General features: G+C 37.3%; 1 protein-coding gene and 1 non-coding gene across 11 annotated transcripts in view; both read right to left on the bottom strand.

Moving 5' to 3' along the window:
- The window catches only part of MYO6 (myosin VI), a 164,757-nt gene that overhangs the window by 33,328 nt on the left and 110,784 nt on the right, over positions 1-20,645 (bottom strand). For all 10 annotated transcript variants that reach the window (XM_054490230.2, XM_054490233.2, XM_054490231.2 and 7 more), the window contains 7 exons: positions 19,684-19,775; positions 17,591-17,663; positions 15,963-16,090; positions 12,158-12,253; positions 11,672-11,845; positions 8,036-8,074; positions 5,379-5,472 (listed from right to left, as the gene is read on the bottom strand). In XM_054490230.2, coding sequence (XP_054346205.1) covers positions 5,379-5,472; positions 8,036-8,074; positions 11,672-11,845; positions 12,158-12,253; positions 15,963-16,090; positions 17,591-17,663; positions 19,684-19,775 — 696 coding nt within the window. The remainder of the gene's footprint in view (positions 1-5,378; positions 5,473-8,035; positions 8,075-11,671; positions 11,846-12,157; positions 12,254-15,962; positions 16,091-17,590; positions 17,664-19,683; positions 19,776-20,645) is intronic.
- Positions 12,698-12,800, bottom strand: LOC129039804 (small nucleolar RNA U13). Its single transcript, XR_008503502.1, has one exon. It is a non-coding gene; the product is annotated as a small nucleolar RNA U13 (small nucleolar RNA).

Below are 20,645 nucleotides of genomic sequence, written 5' to 3'. Positions count from 1 at the left end.
TCACTTCTTACACCAAAATAAATTCCTGCTGGCCAAAAATTTAAATTAAAACAAACTCTAAGACTTTTTAAACCAGTGAATTTTTATTTTAAAGTAATCTCACAGGAAAGATGGCCTTTACAGGCAGTCAGATTGAATTTTAACCCATGTGACTGGCAAAGGTATAAGATAACAACTAGTACTCAGAGCTGATGACAACGTAGGAAAACACACAGATGCATTCTTAGTAGAAAAGTAAGCCAGTGTAACAATTTTGGATGGCAATTTGGAAATATCCCTTTGGCTCGGTAAATCTATTCTATGATTTTTCACACTTGTGGGCAAAGATATGTGTGTGGACAATGTCCAGATGTCCTCTGGGTCATTGTTGGTAATAGAAAAAAACCCAGAAAAAAACTAAAATATCAATTGATTATGTTACAACCATATGATGGGATATGACATATTAATTTAAAAGAATAAAGCAGAGCTTAATCTAACCAGTATAAAAAATATATCCAAGACGTAGAGTTAAGTGGTCACCCCTAAGAGCTGAGATTTCTTGTTACTTATATTATTCTGTACTATTTAATTTCTGTTACTGTGAATTTTCAATATTAATTAATGAAACACATTAAAGAAATCATTCTTATGGGGAAAAAAAAATCTCCAGAACTAGATTTAGCTCTAGGCTTTGCTTGGAGAAAGAAAAGTAAAGTTTGGTTAGTATCATCACAGTTTTTGGCCATTTGTATCAAATAAACAAGTACCTTTGGAAATGTATGCATCTAAGTCTCCTGGCTTGCCCTGTAGCTGCAAACTATAAACTAGCTCACAGTTCATTAAGAATTTCATGGTGCTTAACAAATTACCAAGCCTACAACCGCTTTCTCAGCACTTGCAGCTAGTTTACTCTTAAGATGTTTTGAAGCTTAAATTTTTCTTTTAACCACTAAGGCGAATACTCTGCCTTCTAAACATTTCCAGGAACTGGCTTTTACTCTTGGAGTTTGATGAGCGGCTTCTCGGTGCAGAGCTGGCACCCCTCTTTGCTACAAGACAGGCAGCACAGCCCCAAGGTTACAGAAGAAGAAAACTTGCCTTCTCTCACCTTCCCCTACTTTGCCCTGGTGTTTGCCAATCAGAAGATAGTAATTTTATGCTGGGCATGGTGGCTCATGCCTGCAATCCCAGCACTTCAGGAGGCCGAGACAAACAGATCATTTGAGCTCAGGAGTTCGACACCAGCCTGGCCAACATAGTGAAATTCAGTCTCTGCTAAAAATACAAGAATTAGCCGGGCGTGGTGGTGAGCGCCTGTAATCCCACCTACTGGGGAGGCTAAGGCAGGATAATCACTTGAACCCAGAAGGCAGAGGTTGCAGTGAGCCAAGATTGTACCACTGCATTCCAGCCTGGGCGACAGAGTGAGACTCTGTCTCAAAAAAAAAAAAGGCCAGGCACGGTGGCTCACGCCTGTAATCCCAGCACTTTGGGAGGCCGAGGCAGGCGGATCACCTGAGGTCAGGAGTTCAAGACCAGCCTCAACATGGAGAAAGCCCATCTCTACTAAAAATACAAAATTAGCCAGCGTGGTGGTGCATGCCTGTAATCCCAGCTACTCGGGAGGCTGAGGCAGGAGAATTGCTTGAACCTGGTGGAGGTTGCGGTGAGCCAAGATCGCACCATTGCACTCCAGCCTAGGCATCAAGAGCGAAACTCCATCTCAAAAAAAAAATAGTAATTTTAGTAAAAGGTGTCTTAAATTTATTAATTCTCTTTAAAATGAAAATGGAAAGTTAAAGTACAATTCAAATCTTCAATATCTTTATTTTAGAAAGCTTCATAAATACTTTTGTTTCTACAACTTATTGATTTTTGCATTTTCTCATCACCTAGCTACATGACTGGAACAAATTCTATATCATTATCATTATTACTATTATGATATCTATTATTGGTACTTAAAAAATTAAAGTACAATGAATTGGTATTATCTGTTAAAGTGCCAACATGTCTTAAGATGCTGAAATATACTGCTTATTGAAAGAGGAATCCTAGCCAAAGCATTCATCAGTAGCCCATACTCTCTCCACTAATCTGATGCATATATAGCTAAATCTAAACAGGTGCAACTTGCCAGGACACTAGGTGTTCACTTAGGAAATAAAGAGGAATTCAAATGGGAAAAAAATCGACTTGAATATTACAAAAATACATCTCTACTTCATGGAAGAATACAACAGACATGAATTACTTAATTTTCCAGTATTTGTTAGCATTAGTCACAAATAAATCTTCATATTTTCTACATTGTTCATTCCATTCAACAAATATTCACTGAGTCTAGTATATGCCAGGGAAATAGGAATGTATGTGTAAGCCAAAACAGATGCAGTTCCCGCCCTCATGGGGCTTATGGAATAAAGGAGGGGAAAATAAAATAATTATACAAATATGTACAAAATTTGTAACTACAACTGTGAAATAAAGGCACTTGAGCTCAGCACCCCAAACTCAGGCTCCTCTCCACGTCAGGAATATCAAGAAAAGCTTTCATAGGAAGTGATGACAGAGCTGAGATGTGAAAGATAAAGGAAAAGGTATAGCAAGAACATCCCAGAGGAGGCAGCATGTGCACAGGTCCTGTGCTGGGAGGAAATATGCAGCATTTAGGGAACGAAAATGAAAGTCAGGGTGGCTGAAGGAGAGGGGGCGAGAGAGAGTGTAAAGAAATGAAGCTAGGGACACATAGGCCAGGCTCTATGGGACCTCTTCACCCTAATACTAATCTGAAGCCATTAGAGCATTTTAAGCAGTAAAAGGACATGATGATTAGAGATGAGTTGTGGAGTGATAATTCTGGATACATGTGAAAAACAGACTGAAGAGATAGGAGAATACTTAGGAAGCTACAGCAAAAATCCAGGTAAGAGATGGTGACAGCTTGGATTAGAGACTATCAGGACTCACTATTTAGAAGGTTACATCAGCAGGACTGGGGGGCCTACCTAAGGGAATATACATCTGTGCTGTTCAACTTGGCAGTCACTAGCCATGTGCTCTACAGCAGCACTAGCCACATAAGACTACTTAAATTTAAATTTTTAAAAACTAAAATTAAGGCCAGGCATGGTGCCTCATGCCTATAATCCCATCACTTTGGGAGGCTGAGGGAGGAGGATCACTTGAGCCCAGGAGTTTGAGACCAGGAGACCAGCCTGGGCATAGTGAGATCCTGCCCGTACAAAAATAATTAGCTGGGCGTGGTGGCATATGCCTCTAGTTCCAGCTACTTGAGAGCCTGAAGTAGGAGGATCACTTGAGCCCAGGAGGTTGAGGTTGCAGTGAGCCATGATTGTGCCACTGCACTCCAGCCTGGGTAACAGAATAAACCCTGCCCCTCCCAACCAAAAAAAAATTTAAATTAAACGAAATTTAAAATTTAGTAACTCACTCATTCTTAGCCACATTTCAAGTACTTAGGAGTCAAATGTGTCTCATGGCTACTAAACTGACAGACATGGGAAATTTCCATCATCATGTAAAGGTCTTCCGGACAGTACTGACATAGAATGAGAAGAAAAACGGGCCTAACTTAAATCCTGAAAACTGATAACAAATGTCCAGGTAGAAGAAAATGAGCCTGCAGGGGAATGAGGAATGGTCAGAGAATTCAAAAGAAAAGCAGGGGCATAGGCCATGTCAGGAACCAAGAAAAGGATATGTTAAAAGGGTTGGCCAGAGTCAAATGTGGCTATGAAGTCCACTAAAATAAGAACTGCAAAAGGGACATTTGCTTCAGAACAAGGCAATCACTGGTGCCCTCATCAAGGTGGGAGCTAAATTATCCTGGAGTTAAAGAGTAAGTGGAATGCATGAAACTGAAAAAGCAACAATAACCTATTCTGGGAGAGAAAAGGAACTGGAGAAAAACAGTAAGGAGGAGGAGGTAGCTGTTAAGAGAATGTGGCTCAGAGATGAGATTTCAGCATGTTTAAATGGTAATGGGAAAGATCCATCTGAAAGGGAATAGTATGACACACATAAACAATGCTGAAGATCCATGAAAAACTAGGAAGAGATGGCTTTCAAAGAACTATAAGCCTCAACCAGGAAGAGAGGCAACCCCTACTTTCTTAACAGGAGGGAAGGTTAAGTGGTAGGCAGAAGTGCTTGGTAGCAGACAAGAGACGCTTTAGGATATTTAGTTAAGGAAGTAAGCCCATCTGATAGCAGAGGCACAGAGATTTGAGGAAAGCAGGATGGGTCTGACCAGTCTCTGATGAGAAACAGAACATGCTGACCAGGAAAACTTGGCAGGACAGGTTTGAGAGCCCTTTAATGATCAGTGATGATGAATTTAATTGGTGCCATACTGTCTTGTCTATCAACCCTGTGCAGACAGTAAGAAAGAACAGAATTAGATTCATCAATAGCTATGGTTTTGTGAGAGAGGTCAAGGGTAGATCCAGATTTGTGAGGCGGGGGCTGAAGCTTATATAGTTGGGGAGAGGACTTTAGCGAAGCAGACAATTACACGCAGGGCTTTGGAAGGGGTTTATTTAAATAAAGAACCCTGAAGCTTAAGTAATCTTAGCTTCACAGTAAATCTACCTCTCAAAGGAGCAAAATAAGGAGTCAGAGAAGAAGAAAGTTTAAGGAAGTATCAGGAAGCTGAGTTGGATCAAAAGGTAAACAAGAAAGGAGAAGGCTGACACCTTGGGAAAAATTAGGGGTAGTGTTGGTGAGGAGGGAGGACAGGCATGGCATAAAGCAAACAGAGCAAGCCTGGTGCCTGAGCAAGGTCAGACATGGCAGGGTGAGGGGTAGGAAGTGATAGTTTAAGCAAATGCATGAAGTGTCACAGATGCAGAGGGAACTGTGTTTTCATTTTCTTTACAAGTGGTGGAGTGGGAAGAAAGGCCAACAAAACCTACCTTCTGACCATCATGTGTGGAATGAGAAATGAACTACTGCTGGACTGAGACGGCTGCCTACTTAAGGAAGATCCAGTTTTGCTGTTAGAGGGTTTTCATAAATGTTTAATGTGAAATTGTTTATTTCACAATAAACAACATCTCAATATTGCTCAAATAATTCGCCATCCATGCTTTTCTTTTCTTTTCTAAAACAGATCTTGCTATGTTGCCCAGGCTGACTTTGAACTCAGGCTGAAACAGTCCTCTTGCCTCAGCCACCCCAGTAGCTGGGACTACAGGTGTTCACCACCACATGTGGCTCTATACTTTTCTTATAATTAAAGAAAATATAAGATGAAAATTTTATTGCACTGTAAAATAATCAAGATAATGGTGAATTATTTGAAAATATTGAACCTATTAAATTGTATTTGAGCTATGACTACTAACACACACTGACAGAGATTATGAAAATACCTGAACACTGAAGCTGAGACAGAATTTGAGCACCTTCAAAGTGGTGGCTTGTCATCTTTAAGTTAGGTTTGATGCAACGAATAAAGCTTGCTCCCTAGGAAAATAAAGGTACTTTTTGTTACAATACATATAGCATCCTTAGTTTTCTGTTTGTATGAATACCTGCAACTTTCAAAGCATATTAACATTAACATATGAACCTGTAAAAGTAATTACTAAAGAACTCAAGCCTGGGAGCAGTGGCTCATGCCTGTAATCCAGCATTTTGGGAGGCTGAGATGAGCAGATCACCTGAGGTCAGGAGTTCAAGACCAGCCTGGCCAACATGGTGAAACCCATCTCTACTAAAAATAGAAAAATTAGCCAGGCATGGTGGCGGGCAACTGTAATCCCAGCTACTTGGGAGGCTGAGGCAGGAGAACCACTTGAACCCAGGAGGTGGAGGTTGCAGTGAGCTGAGATCGCGCCACTGCACTCCAGCCTGGGTGACAGAGTGAGACTCCGTCAAAAAAAAAAAAAAAAACTCAAAATTTTACAAGCATACTTTTTCTGCTTTGAAGCTTACAATGACTTTTTGAATTACTAATTAATAATATTACAAAAATACTACATTTTAGATTTGAATGTCAATAACTGTAAAAAGTCTTTCACTGTAAAGTTTAACACATTTAATTGTTTAACATATTTAAACAATACATTTTGCAGGCTGATGTACATGTGATTTTTTTCTATATTTAAATGTATTTATGTATGCCATATTTCTGTGATAAGGAAACTTCCCTATGACAAAAGGAGTAAATAAAATTATGCCCCTTAAGACTTAGGCCAAAGTGTAAAAGAAAACAAAACAATATTTTCAATCATTCTATTTCGAAAACATACAGCAGGTCCCTAAGCTGCACTGTTGTACATTTTAACATTTTGTTTGTCAAACAATATTTTTTAAAGCTTAAAGGCATTCATTTGGAATCAATTATCAGATTATGCTGAATGAGGTAGAAACAATACTGATTATGTATACAATGAAACATACTGTTGAGTACTGAAGCTAATAGACATCCAAATAACTGTTTCTCTTCAAAGTAGTTACCTTGCAAATAATTATTTCAACAATGATGCTCCCTACAAACACTTTTATTTATTTATTTATTTATTCATTTATTTTTATTTTTATTTTTGAGACAGAGTCTCGTTCTGTCATCCAGGTTGGAGTGCAATGGCGTGATCTTGGCTCACTGCAACCTCCGCCTCCTGGGTTCAAGTGATTCTTCTGTCTCAACCTCCCAAGTAGCTAGGATTACAAGTGTGCCCCACCATGCCCAGCTAATTTTTGTATTTTTTAGCAGAGACGAGGTTTCACCATATTGGCCAGGCTGGTCTCAAACTCCTGACCTCAAGTGATCCACGCGCCTCAGCCTTCCCAAAGTGCTGGGGATTACAAGCGTAAGCCATGGCACCCGGCCCACAAACACTTTTAGAACACGTTTTAGAAATTCTTTTTGTCTATAAATCACAAAGTAATCTCATAATTTTAGAGCAGCACCCTCTCTAAGAAATAAAAATAAAATACTCTCTTCATCAGACTTGGTTTTTAAATATACATAGCCTTAAGAGATAGATATTTGCAGCCAAAGAGGATATTAAAAAGATTTTTAATGGTTCCAAAAATTGATCTAACAGTAAGTTAAGCAACAATAATACTGATATAATAAATGTCTGGCTATTCAAAATGACTATTTGAAAAAGAATACGCAAGTTCTAACTAGGTGCCGTGGCTCACGCCTGAAATGCCAGCACTTTGGGAGGCCAAGTCAGGCAGATCACTTGAGTCCAGGGGTTCAAGACCAGCCTGGGAAACATGGCGAAACCTCATATCTACAAAAAATAAAAAATTAGCCAGGAGTGGTGGTACATGCCTGCAGTCTCAGCTAGTTGGGAGGCTGAGGTGGGAGGACCACTTTAACCAGAGAGGCGGAGATTGCAGTGAGTTGTGATTGCACCACTGCACTCCAGCCTGGGCGAGAGAGAATGAGACCTTGTCTCAAAAACAAAAAAACAAAATTCCAAGTTCTGTGGATTTGTGTAAAACATAAGTCTTACTTTGGAATCATGCTTCATTTATATAAACCACATATAATTTCTATGATGTTTTTCTCATTTAAGAAAATGGGGTGAATTACTAAAATGTAGAGTTAAAAAACAGGCTTCTAATAAATTTTGTCTCTATAGCAGGGCACAAAAATATTTTGTCCATTTTTTCCACATCAACATTGCCATGTCTGGAGAATGTTACTATAAGAGTAATAAAATAAGATTGAATTTCATGCCTAATCTTTAATCCTAAAAAAAAATTCTTCTCCACAATTACTACTTATTTTCACTTTCCTGAAACTGTAAGATAATCTTAATTTTTAAATAGTCAAGAATTCTATATATTTATAAAATAATCTGACTTCACATATATATTTGACCTTTCTTCAGAAAAAAAACTAATCAAAACGATAACCATTTTTAAAACTAATTTTTTAAAATAAGGGAATAAAGTTTAAAATGTATTTTTAATTAGTACAGGGTTACTATGCCTACTTGCATAATTACTAATAATAGTTTTAGATGACCAATTAAAAAAAACCTGTTTCCTTTTTAAGCGTACTCACAGTACTTCGAAGTTTATCCAGAAGCAAATTTAACTGTGTCTGTGAAAGAAAGGAAATCAGCTTATTATTTCAAAAAGCCAAAGTACACAGTGTCACGAGTTAATATTAGCTCTCCAGTATTGGAATAAAATAACATGCAATAATATCCAAATACAACACATTCCAGTTTAACAACCTCCTGGTACACAAATTCTTTAGCAGACAGCATCATGCAAAATGGCTAATGTAATGCAAGAACAATAACTTACACAGAAGTTGTATAATTAAGACTGAAAATTAGCAATATTAAAAAACATACACATATTTGCAGATGGAATGAATGAGGAAAAAATGTACAGGCAATGAAGGAAGTAAATGAAAATAGTGAGGATGCATTTAATAAGAAATCAATAGCACAGTCTTTGAATGTGGCAAACTGTAGTTTGTGTCACACACATTAAGAATGAAGACATATTTAAATTATACACTAATAGTATATATTAGGATTGTTTTATGGAACACTTAGCATAAACAAAATTGTCCTGCCTAGCTACAGAAATCCTCTGTAACTTTTTTTTTTTTTTTTTGAGACGGAGTCTTGTTCTGTCGCCCAGGCTGGATGGAGTGCAGTGGCATGATCTCGGTTCACTGCAAGCTCTGCCTCCCGGGTTCACACCATTCTCCTGCCTCAGCCTCCCGAGTAGCTGGGATTACAGGCGCCCACCACCACGCCCGGCTAATTTTTTTGTATTTTTAGTAGAGACAGGGTTTTGCCACGTTAGCCAGGATGGTCTCGATCTCCTGACCTCGTGATCCGCACGCCTCGGCCTCCCAAAGTGCTAGGATTACAGGCGTGAGCCACCGCACCCGGCCTCTTTAACATTTTAAAACATTTTACATTTCAGTTATTTTTAAATGCTTGGACAATTTTCTCAAAAAAAATTGACAATGAACATTACAAGTTACTATGCTTTCTTGTTTTTATAACATTGATTATGATGTGGTGTGGTTCAGTGTATTAAAATCATTTATTTGCCTTACTACTCTGCAAAATAAGTTAATTATGTAAAATTTTTCTATCTGGATTTTATACTGAGATATTTATTATACTACTTACAAAAGACAAACTAATGTTAATTTTTAAAGGAACATTGTATTAATCATAGCTATAATTAGTAAGTATAGTTTACTGAATGTCATCTATAAGTCAGGTACTGCTCAAAGCTTTTCACAGGAGTTATTACGTTTAATCTAATTAAGGATAGAACATGACAATCCTAATTAAGGACCTCATTTTACAGGTGAAAGCATTGAGATCCAAAGAAATAAATAAGTTGCCCGAGGTTACGGAGCTAATAATGGCAAAGTCACGATTCCAACATCGGCCTGACACCAAATTTCATTCTCCTATGAGTGATACTATTACAGTATACATCACATATACTGAGAGGCTTAAGTTATTAAAATGGAAAGGATTTGTCATTGAATTCAAGAAATACAGTTGTATCCCACTTATCTCATTGACAGAGTTCTGACAACCGTAATCAATCTGAACCACCATGCCTGAAAAGTATTAAAGTGACTAATTTGGAAAGAAAATAACTGTCACAAAGTCCAGACTCCTTCATCCACAGACTAAGCACAGTATTCTCCAAAAAAAAAAAAAAAAAAAAAAAAATGGAGATAAAGTCAAAAGAATAGAAGCATCAAAATAAACCCTTAGCAGCTGAGAAAAGAGGGAAGAAAGTCAACTACCAAAGAACAGCCAAGGACCATAAGGCTTTAGAGTAAAAAGCCTCAGGCAACTCATGCTTTATTTGTATTTTATTTTTATTTGAAAACACACAAATATTCTTATAATAGAATTATGTTTCCATCAAAAAGGATGACTTTTTCTAAAACACTAACAGTCAAGGGTTTATGTTTCAATAACCCGAAAAAGGCACTTTCCAGTAGAAAATTTCTGGTTTCCAGTGATGTTGGATAACTGAACTATTGCTGTAAATGATAGCCTGTTTTGTGTTTATTGCCTTATATATTTCAATTTTAATTTAATGAGCTATTCTACTATATTTAAAATTAAGAATCTATTACTATTTCATTTCAAGGTATCTCAGAGAAAAACGTGAAATATTTTATTATTTAGTATCATTCAGCTATCACTTTCAGTGGCTTAATGTAAAAAAATACATTGTATTAAATATAAGCAATTATAAGAAGTTTCAAGGCTCAACATAAAAGATTATGTAATCCAAAGAAAAACTGTAAGAATGTCTTTGTTTTTATTTATATTGTCTAAAATTTCAAGTATGCTCTTATCAGCAATACTACAATAATATTAGAGTAGGAAAATAGTGAATGACATCCATTTCATATAGGCAAATATACTATTTTTAAACCAACCTGCTATCAAATGTCAACTCAGAAATAGAAGAATATTCAAATAAAAAAAAAGATTGTTCATTGAATCAGAAACTCATAACAATGAATATAACTTACAACAAAATTCAAGGCTTTTTATTCAGTTACCTAAAAATGTATTATGAGGTTTTTCCCTATATTTATGTTTAAGCTTAAAAAAAAAACTAGCTCTTATAAATATTTTATCAATTTAGTTATTTAGAGCCCATTTCAATCCAAAATAAATTTGGGGAGGCTTATATTATCAGTACCATAACATTCTGACACTTAAATCTTTTTTCCTAATTACATTATTTCAAATATTTAAAGTACCTATAGTGAAAGGCAAATGTAGAGTTTTATTATAAATATAATAATACTTTGTAGAAATATATAAGAAATTAATTCTCTCATATACATTTTTTGTTCTACATATTAATTTGTCATTCATTAAACTCATAACATCACAAATTTTAACATTATTTTTTCTACACTCCTCAACAACTAGAACCAATTAGTAGTGTTCTGTTTCTGAGACAAACCCTGTGCCATTCCTTGTCAGACCTTGAAGAATAAATTCCTGATCCAAAATTAATAAAACAAATGAAATATTCTTCCATGTTAAATAAGCAGTTTGAAGAGTTTGCCACACCTAAGTGCTTATCTTTAACAGAAGTTATTAAAAGCTTTAATCAAATTTTAGTGTAATATGCACACCCAAAATGCCACTGTGAGAGAAACACATTGAAAATGAATTACAAACTGAATCATTAACTTCAGATGGGCTCTTTTTAACACGGCAGCCACTTTATAAATAGGAGTCCATGAAGGCGATCATTTACCTGAAGCCCCTGGCTGTGCCTGCTTTCCTCTCTCAACTCAACTAGTCCTCTCTAGCCATCCCGAGCTGGACTACTCCAGCTAAAACAAAACTGCTGAATGAGGAAGGAAACAGAAAACACATGGGAAAGAGAAAGTTTGAAGGTCAACCAGACAGTATGCAGAAGCAAGAACATTAGGAGAGGCAATCAGATATGTTAAGAACCAAGAATGAATACATTCAGAAAATTACAAGCATTTCTGTATGTTCAATTACTAGGCCTACATTATGATATTTTACATACAAATATCAACAATGCAGGGTCTGCTCTTGAACTTCACTGTGAGATTTCTGACAGTGATCTACATTATCCATTTTAGAATATAAAACAATAATTTCATTTTAATATAGTAAAAAAAATTAAATAACACAAATACCTTAAACTTGTTTCCCACGCTGATGAAGCTAAGTTTTCCTGCTTTTTGTTTAGTATCTTTGTTGTTATTTGTGGATGATTCAAATAATTCCCGTATAAACTTATCTCTGGATTCACATATTAAGGATTCAAGAGACATATGTAAAGCATCATTATTTTTCTCCACAAACTGGGTCTGAAAAATAAATCAAACAGGAATGTTTCTGTCCATCTTGTGATAACATCACACTTCACATGGCTCTGTCCAAAGGAACTTTCTGTGATAACAGAAATGTTCTGTATCTGCACTGTCCAATGCAGTCACCACTAGTCAGTGTGGACACTGGGCACCTGAAGTGTGGCTAGTGTACTGAGGAATTGAATTTGTAATTTTACTTAAATAACCACGTGAAAAAATTAATAATCAACACATGTGACTAGAAGCTATCATACTGTACAGTGCAGCTTCAACATGAAATGGTTTTCTCCTTGTAAAAGTTATACTCACTGTTTCATAGCACACTGCCCCCGCAAAATGCCTGATAATGAAGCCTTCATCATCTCTGATGTTCCTATGAACTGCCAGCTTAGATTTTCTGGGAATCTGAAAAACAATACATATATGAGTTATTAAATGATCAAAAATATATTACATAATCATTCTTTAGAAAACAACTGAGATGTAAAACACTTAAAATTATACAGGAAATTTTCACACTTTTCATAATTATACTGCTATTATGTATTGAGTATGCCTTAAAGTATCAATAAAATCTAGCAAATATTTGGTATAATCTCTTAGGAAAGAAAATAGGTGTAAGACACACACGCACACACACACACACAGAGACAGAGAGACAGACAGACCCCAAAAAAAACACAATTTAAAAGCACATGCTTGTAATAAAAAAAATTTTTTTTAAAAAGCACATGCAAAACACAGTTGACATTTTACAAAGTTAACCACCTATTTCTAAAGCAGTGGTTCTCAACCTTGGTGCTCTGTTAGAGTTACCTGGATAACTTTAAAATCTAGCTATCTCTTTCACGTCAGATGAGTAATGTGCCAACACATTAACAAGGCTGAGGGAGGAAGATCTCACACATGAGCATGAAAATCGAATCATCAGGCTTATGAACTACAAAAGGATCAACCTGGAGAACTTTTAAACGTCCCAAAGCCCATACCATTTATATCAAATGATTTCCATGTGCAGCCAGTCAAAGAAACACCTGTTATCAGCACAGGGACTCTCCTACCGTTTCAAATAATATAGCCTAACATATTTACACAAGGAGCCTGACTCTATTTCAAGAAAACTAAATCATTTTAGGTTGTACCATTTAATCATAATATCTCATATGTATATCATAAAGTTTCTAAAATGTTTTCACTTACAAGATCACATCTGACCCTTGAAATAACCTAAGGGTAAGAAAAGTGACGATGGGCTAGGTGTGGGCTCACACCTATAATCCTACCACTTCGGGAGGCCTGAGGCAGGTGGAATGCTTGAGCTCAGGAGTTTGAGACCAGCCTGAGCAACATGGCAAAACCCCATCTCTATAAAAAATATGCAAAATTAGCCAGGCATGGTGGAGCAGGCCTGTAGTCCCAACTACTCAAGAGGCTAAGGTGGGAGGATGGTTTGAGCCCTGGAGGCAGAGGTTGCAGTAAGCCAAGAAAGTACCACTGCACTCCATCCAGGGCAACAGAGCCAGACCCTGCCTCAAAAAAAAAAAAAAAAAAATGACATCATCTAAAATTGAGAGTCTACCGCCATACCACTCTGAATGCGCCTAATCTCATCTGATCTCAAAAGCTAAGCAGGGTCAGGCCCAGTTAGTACTGGCCAGGCACGGTGGCTCATGTCTATAATTCCAGCACTTTGGAAGGCTGAAGCGGGCGGGTCACTTGAGCTCAGGAGTTCAAGACTAGCCTGGGCAACATGGCGAAATTCTGTCTCTATTAAAAAAAAAGAAAAAGAAAAATCTAAAAAAATAAAATTGAGAAAACTGACTTGGGAACCTTAGAGCCTTGCTCAAGGTTGAAGAGGTAGCAGAACAGAGAGGCTCTTCCCTGTGGAAGGCAATACACCAGGACAAGGCAGAGTGCAGGCTCTGCAGCCAAAGTGCCTAGCCTGACTCCCAACCTACCATTTCTTCACACGCCATATTAGGCATGTCACTTAACCTCTTCTTGTATGTCTCCTCATCTGTAGCATACACATCTAACAGGATTAAATAATTCAAGTAAAAACATTAGAATAGTGCCTGCCACATCTAAGTGTTCAATAAATGATTATTTTATTTATTTTCAAAAAATACAACAAAAGGAATAACCTATATTAAATAGGATTTACTGCTTTACTCTTGTTCTTGGTTGACAAAAGCAGCCAAGGCCCATTCTTGATGCTTCAGTTTACTGTCTTTTAAGTCACATGCCTCTGAGACCCTCGTGACAATTCTGTTGACTAGCAATTAGTGCCCCTGGTAAGTCACCTGCTTGTGACTCTAGGTGCCAACTCCTGGTAAAGGTAACCACGCATCTACAGGCTGGTCATAACAAAGACCAGTGAGCTATTAAGGAATAGGGCTGGATATATATCTTCAATTTTAGCAAAAGTTTTGTTGAGGATACATATTTGTTTTATTTCTATCTCCACTGAAGTAACAGAAATAGGTTCCACATTACAAGAAATATTTAGGGATACAGAAGAATTGCAAGTCAATGGAGCAGGTGGTTGTGAGATTTTAGTCCCTAGTGAAGGTTAACACAATTATATCAGCTTTTCAGGTAAATCCATTTCACCTATTTACCACTGATTTTGTTAATGATGAATAGAAACAAAACTACTTGTTACCATTCACTTAAGTTTCTGGATTCATCAAAGCAATAATCATTATACTATGTTACAATCTCAAAATAATATACAGTTTGTTTGGGAGGCAATTTTGCCTATTAGTTCCCTAATTCCACTAAGCAACTCTAAACAGCTTTTCTTTTTCACTCTCCTGTTTGTTGTTGTTGTTGTTAATGATGTTGTCTATGAGATGAGGCAGCACCTATCTTTGTGGTTGAAACTGACATCCATTTGTGTGGCTAGCACATTGTCTGTGCTAGCCAGGCTCTTTCTGGGTACAAGGATGGAGCTGTGCTTTTATTACCTCAGGTGACGATGGCTGAATGAAAAGACAGGCTCAGAAGAGGTGAACACAGAAACATCTCAATAGCCACACAGTCCACCCTCATGGAAAATGGCTCCACTTTTCATTGCCACAAAGACTCAAGCACTTTGGGAAGCCAAGGCAGGGAGATCATGGGGTCAAGAGATTGAGACTCTCCTGGCCAACCTGGTGAAACCCCGTCTCTACTAAAAATACAAAAATTAGCTGGGCGTGGTGGCGCATGCCTATAATCCCAGTTACTCAGGAGGCTGAGTAGGAGAATCACTTGAAACCAGGAGGCGGAGGTTGCAGTGAGCCGAGATGGCACCATTGCACTCCAGCCTGGGTGACAAGAGCAAAACTCTGTCTCAAAAAAAAAAAGAAAAGAAAAACAGAAACCAGGTCTTCTGGCCTTTTAGAGTGCACCTCTCATTTATTTCTACTGCTGTCTGTCTGCTTTTCTCTTTACCCTATCTAATCTCTCTATTGCTTCAGATTCAATTTCCCTCTCTGAGTGTATTTTCCACTCAAAACTCCTTAGGAAAGAAGGTCAAAATGAATTGGCTGATCATTATCTAATATGTATTGCCTGCACCAGTCAAGAGTTCTAAGCCACAACCTTAACTGCTGGTCTTACAAATAAGCAGACAGATGGCTGCTTGCGACTCCGAGTGCCAACTCCTGGAATGTGATCAAGGTCACAAAACAAAGCAACTGATACCCACTCAGCTCAGAAGGGAGACCGTGAAGACAGCAGGTAATTCTCACTATACTTTTATTTTTTTGACACAGGATCTTGCTCTTTTGCCCAGGCTGGAGTGCAGTGGCATGCTAACAACTCACTGTAGCCTCGACTCCCAGGCTCAAGCTGTCCTCCCACCTCAGCTTCCCTAGTATCTCAGACTACAGGCACATTGTACGTATTAGACAGGTGAAATGTACTTTTCATCAGAGAAAAAGTCTCTTGATTACATAAAAATCATATATAAATATCCATTTAAGGAAGATACTGTGCTGGATATAATATAGTTGCTCTACACATGCCATAATTTTTATTCTAATTATCTAATAATATCTAATAGCTAATGCACCTTTTTAATAATGTCTCGTCCCACCATGTCTTAATTTCAGAATGGCAAACTCACAGTGAGTCGAAAATGATCCTTGTGCTTTTGGTGAACTGCAGATGTAAAGTGTTGATCACTTGGCTGGGGAAGGCGATTTTCTTCATCCAAAATATCCAGTATTCCCACTAATTTGGCTTCAATTAAATCTATTTCAAAAAATGAAAACACTCACAATAGTGTAAAAACATAACATTTTAAAGATATGTGAACAATTCACTGATCACAGATTTCAAGGACTGATCAGAAACAACATAGCACGTGATTCTATATGTGTTCTCTCAAAAGTTATAGAGAGCTGACGGATTTTTACTTCAAATCTGGCCATTTATAAAAAAGTAACAGTATATATTTAATATAGGTTTTAGAAAAGCTACTACATAAAGAAAGCAAATGACTATAATAACCATTCCATTTGTAAACCAGAAGAAGAGGCTAAGGAATTGGAAATTCCTTCTTTTCCAAATGACAGCTATATCCAAAATAAAGTAAAACTACAGAAACCTCTACATGCATAGCTTTTTAATAATACTTTTAGAAACTGATGTAAATGCTTTCAATCAAAATCTGTAACAACACATTTTTATACTCCTTCCATTTGTTTGAAATTCCTTCCTGTCCAAAACTAACTATAAAATGTAAACTGCTTGAATACAGTATATAACAATTATTAAATGGAACAAAGCTATAGGACATAGGAAGAGAGAGATTCTAACTACATTAGTGAGAAAATGATGCTTCTTGGGTAATTCGTGATAGGGCAGGAGGGGCATGCTGAACTAAGCTACAAATGCGAGTATTTTGATAGATGTAGCACGAGGTGAAAGTGGGCTGAAAGACAAATGGAAGGGGAAGAGTTCCAGCCATATCAAACCACACAGTCAAAGACACAGAGGTTAGAAAGGGTCCGTGTGTTAAGGAAATGTGGAGCAGACCAGGTGAAATGCGAAAGTGCTTTGAAAATTTATACTGATGTAAAGTAGTATTATTATTATACTATTTTTTTCAAATCCAGCACATAGCTACTGACAGGATTATCAAACTGTTTTAAAAACAAGGCTTGCCCAACAGTTTATTTTAGAGATGGGGTGGGAAAGAAACGGAAGACTGAAAACTGGCTGCGATGCTACAGAGAAAGGTTTCTTTATCACTAAAATGAAGGCAGAGCCTCTATTCTCCTGCTGCGCAGTGTTATCTGGCTGTGACACATGAAGCCAACTCGCAACCAGTTAGAGGATGCTGTCAATGCACAGAATACAGCAGAACCAAGAGAATCACGGAAAAGCAGGGCAAACCCTGACAAACTTGCCTGGAGCCTGGCCTAACTATGGACTTCCTCAGGTGAATAAATCTCTTTACTGACTAGGCAATTAAGTTTCCCCCTTAACCAATTCACATGCTAACTATTTAAATAGGAAAACATCCTTCAAAATAAATAGAAGAGATTATAGAAAACTTCCAACAAAGATACCTTTGATGTCTTGGTAGGAAAAAATAACTTCCAAGCAGTAATAGAGAAGTAACCTTCTCTCAAATACCAGTTGCAAGTCGTATAACAAGTAATATCAATTAAAAAGCACAGAAAAAGTACTGAACACATTCACTACATCTTCCCATATTTTTCAAAGGTGGAGTTAAAAAACACATACCTATACAGTCCTGATTATCTACATAATGCACTTCATTAACACCTAAACCTTCTTTTTGATAGAGTTCTTGTTCCTAAAAATGAAATAATCATAATCATAGATACAGAAATACTGAGCAATAGTGAATTTTGCGCTGTTTCTGAACATAACATTTACTAATTAGAATGCAAAGGTTTATACAAACTGGTATAGCCTTAAATGGTTTTCCAAAAACATAACAGATTTTGAACATTTGCAGACAGGCACTAAAGGTAAGGAAATAGCAATTAACTGCAAATGGGCTCTAATACCACTACAGTGATATAATATATACGAGGCATACATCACTTGGGGAAAATAAGTGTAATTTAGAAGAACAATATATGATCAAATTTGAGTCCTCAAATATGTCTTGTGTCTTCTTAAAATTTTTAAAGGGATTTTATCATAGATGGATAAACTATGCAATGAACTTAAGTAAATATGTTTTAACATTGTTTCCTGAGTGTTTAAATATTTCCTCCCATGAGAGATACTAGAAAAGGTTTCTGACATTCTAGAAGGCACTGTCCTCTTAAACACATCTCAATTTGAAATTCACATTTATTTTAAAGTATATTAAAAAGGTGAACATAAATCAAAATACAGTCTCCTTTTTATAATATTTCTAAAGTTTTTTGGTAGGTTGGTGTAGAAGGGAAGGATTAGCTTATGTTAAATTAGAAGCATAAAACTTCACATGGTAATAGAACTAATGTGACTGGATAAACATTTTCAGAGAAATTATCTTACTGGTAAGTACTTGTTTTACCTGTTTGTTTATGCCAGAATTCATTTAACCACAGAATGCAAGTAAAATGTACAAAAGCTAGAATGTGCTGGGAAGCCCACAAAAACATAAACATAATTAAAATGTGGGAAAAGATAGAAAGGATGGAAATAGGAAATAAAATGATTGCACATTTCAGCCCAGATATAGTAGAAGCAGCTGACAGTCCAAAAGGTGGCATGACAAGGAAAGTACTGCCCAGAGCCACTCCAGGACAATGGATGCATCAAATCTCCTGACTTGATGGCTTTGCTGCCAGGCAGGGAAAGGTGAGCCGGCAGCAGAGTAGGGAGAAGCAGAGAGACCTGAAGAAGGGGAGGTACAGTCGGGCATGATGGCTCACGCCTGTAATCCCAGCACTTTGAGAGGCTGAGGCGGGCAGATCACCTGAGGTCAGAAGTTCAAGACCAGCCTGGCCAACATGGTGAAACCCCATCTCTACTAAAAATATAAAAATTAGCCGGCCATGGTGGCGCGTGCCTGTAGTCCCAGCTACTCAGGAGGCTGAGGCAGGAGAATCGCTTGAACGCGGGAGGCAGAGGTTGCAGTGAGCCGAGATCAAGCCACTGCACTCCAGCCTGGGCAAGACTTCATCTCAAAAAAAAAAAAAAAAAGAGTGGGAGATGCCAAAGGCAGGGATGCAGGTAGAAAGTTGTTTGGTGTGGTAGACGTAGAAACAACAGGCCAGGCGCGGTGGCTCACGCCTATAAGCCCAAAACTTTGGGAAGCCGAGGCAGGCAGATTACTTGAGGCCAAGAGTTCGAGACTAGCCTAGCCAAAATTGTGAAACCCTGTCTCTACTAAAAATACAAAAATTTGTCAGGCATGGTAGCCCATGCCTGCTGTCCCAGCTACTGGGGAGGCTGAGGCAGGAGAATCGCTTGAACCCGGGAGACGGAGGCTGCAGTGAGCCGAGATCACACCACTGCACTCCAGCCTGAGCAACAGAGCGAGACTCTATCTCAAAAAAAAAGAAGTAGAGACAACAAAATCATTAAAAAAAACAGAGCTTCAAGTCTATTAAAAGTCACTAATAAAAACAGATACTCACTTCTAAGGAAGCCCCTATTAAGGGTTTTTATCGGGTCCCTAAACTTCAGCTGAACCATTAACAGTTCTGACGTGCCTGAGCCCCGGGGCCTCTGCTGGGCTTCCCAGATTCCCTGAGCCACCTTCCATTATACACCATCCATCCACACCAGTCAGGGTAACTGCAGCATATCTCTTCCTTAAAATTTAAAATAGCTTTATGCAGATCTTAAATTAAACTTATAATGGCAATTACCTCCTTCAGAATCCTTTCATTAAAAAATTGTTGAAGTTTTTCATTGCAATAGTTGATGCAAAATTGTTCAAAACTGTTATGCTCAAAGTACTCTGAAAATATAAAACCAGAACCAAGAGTCATTATGAGATCAACTTCATATAAATTTATCATAGAATAAAATGTAATTGTAATAATGGCCTAATTTAAAATTAGGTTAAATTTATATATTATATATATTTGTTCTATACTTCCCAAATGTTTTCATTTCAAGACAAAACTTTATAGGCATTAAAAGTATTAAAAATACCCGCTTCAGTTGACAAATAAGGTGTTTCTCAAACGAGATAAATCTTGTATACTAAAAGATATAAAATGTAAGCCACCTGTAACTACTTATTTAATTAATTATTTATTTATTTATTTTTGAGACAGATTCCCTGTCACACAGGCTGGAGTGCAGTGGTACAATCTTGGCTCACTGCAACCTCCACCCCCCCGGGTTCAAGTGATTCTCATGCCTGAGCCTCCCAAGTAGCTGGAATTACAGACATGTGCCACCACACCCAGCTAATTTTTGTATTTTAATGGAGACAGGGTTTCACCATGTTACCCAGGCTGGTCTCGAACTCCTGACCTCAAGTGATCTGCCGGCCTCAGCCTCCCAAAATGTTGGGATTACAGGCATGAGCCACCGCACCCGGCCAACAATTTTTTAAAGCACAGGTATTAAAGCAATCTAAATTAAGCACAAAAATGACTTAAAATACAAGTGCTTTAGAAGATTTTTTTTCTGCATAATCTGTAAAATTACTTATCAAAAATGCTGTGGATACCAATTCATTTCTAAAATCAAAAGATTATATTACATGATGTCTAAGATACATTCGGCTTTACAATTTTATAATCCTTTGTGTGTGTTATGCTAAAACTGTTGTAGAAAAAGAAAAAATTAATAATAATTAATAATAATAATTAATAAT

The sequence above is a fragment of the Pongo pygmaeus genome, chromosome 5, assembly GCF_028885625.2.
Source record: "Pongo pygmaeus isolate AG05252 chromosome 5, NHGRI_mPonPyg2-v2.0_pri, whole genome shotgun sequence".
Classification (NCBI taxonomy): Eukaryota; Metazoa; Chordata; class Mammalia; order Primates; family Hominidae; genus Pongo; species Pongo pygmaeus.
The sequence above is the reverse complement of the archived record's forward strand: the minus strand, read 5'-3'. Positions and strand labels throughout refer to the sequence as shown.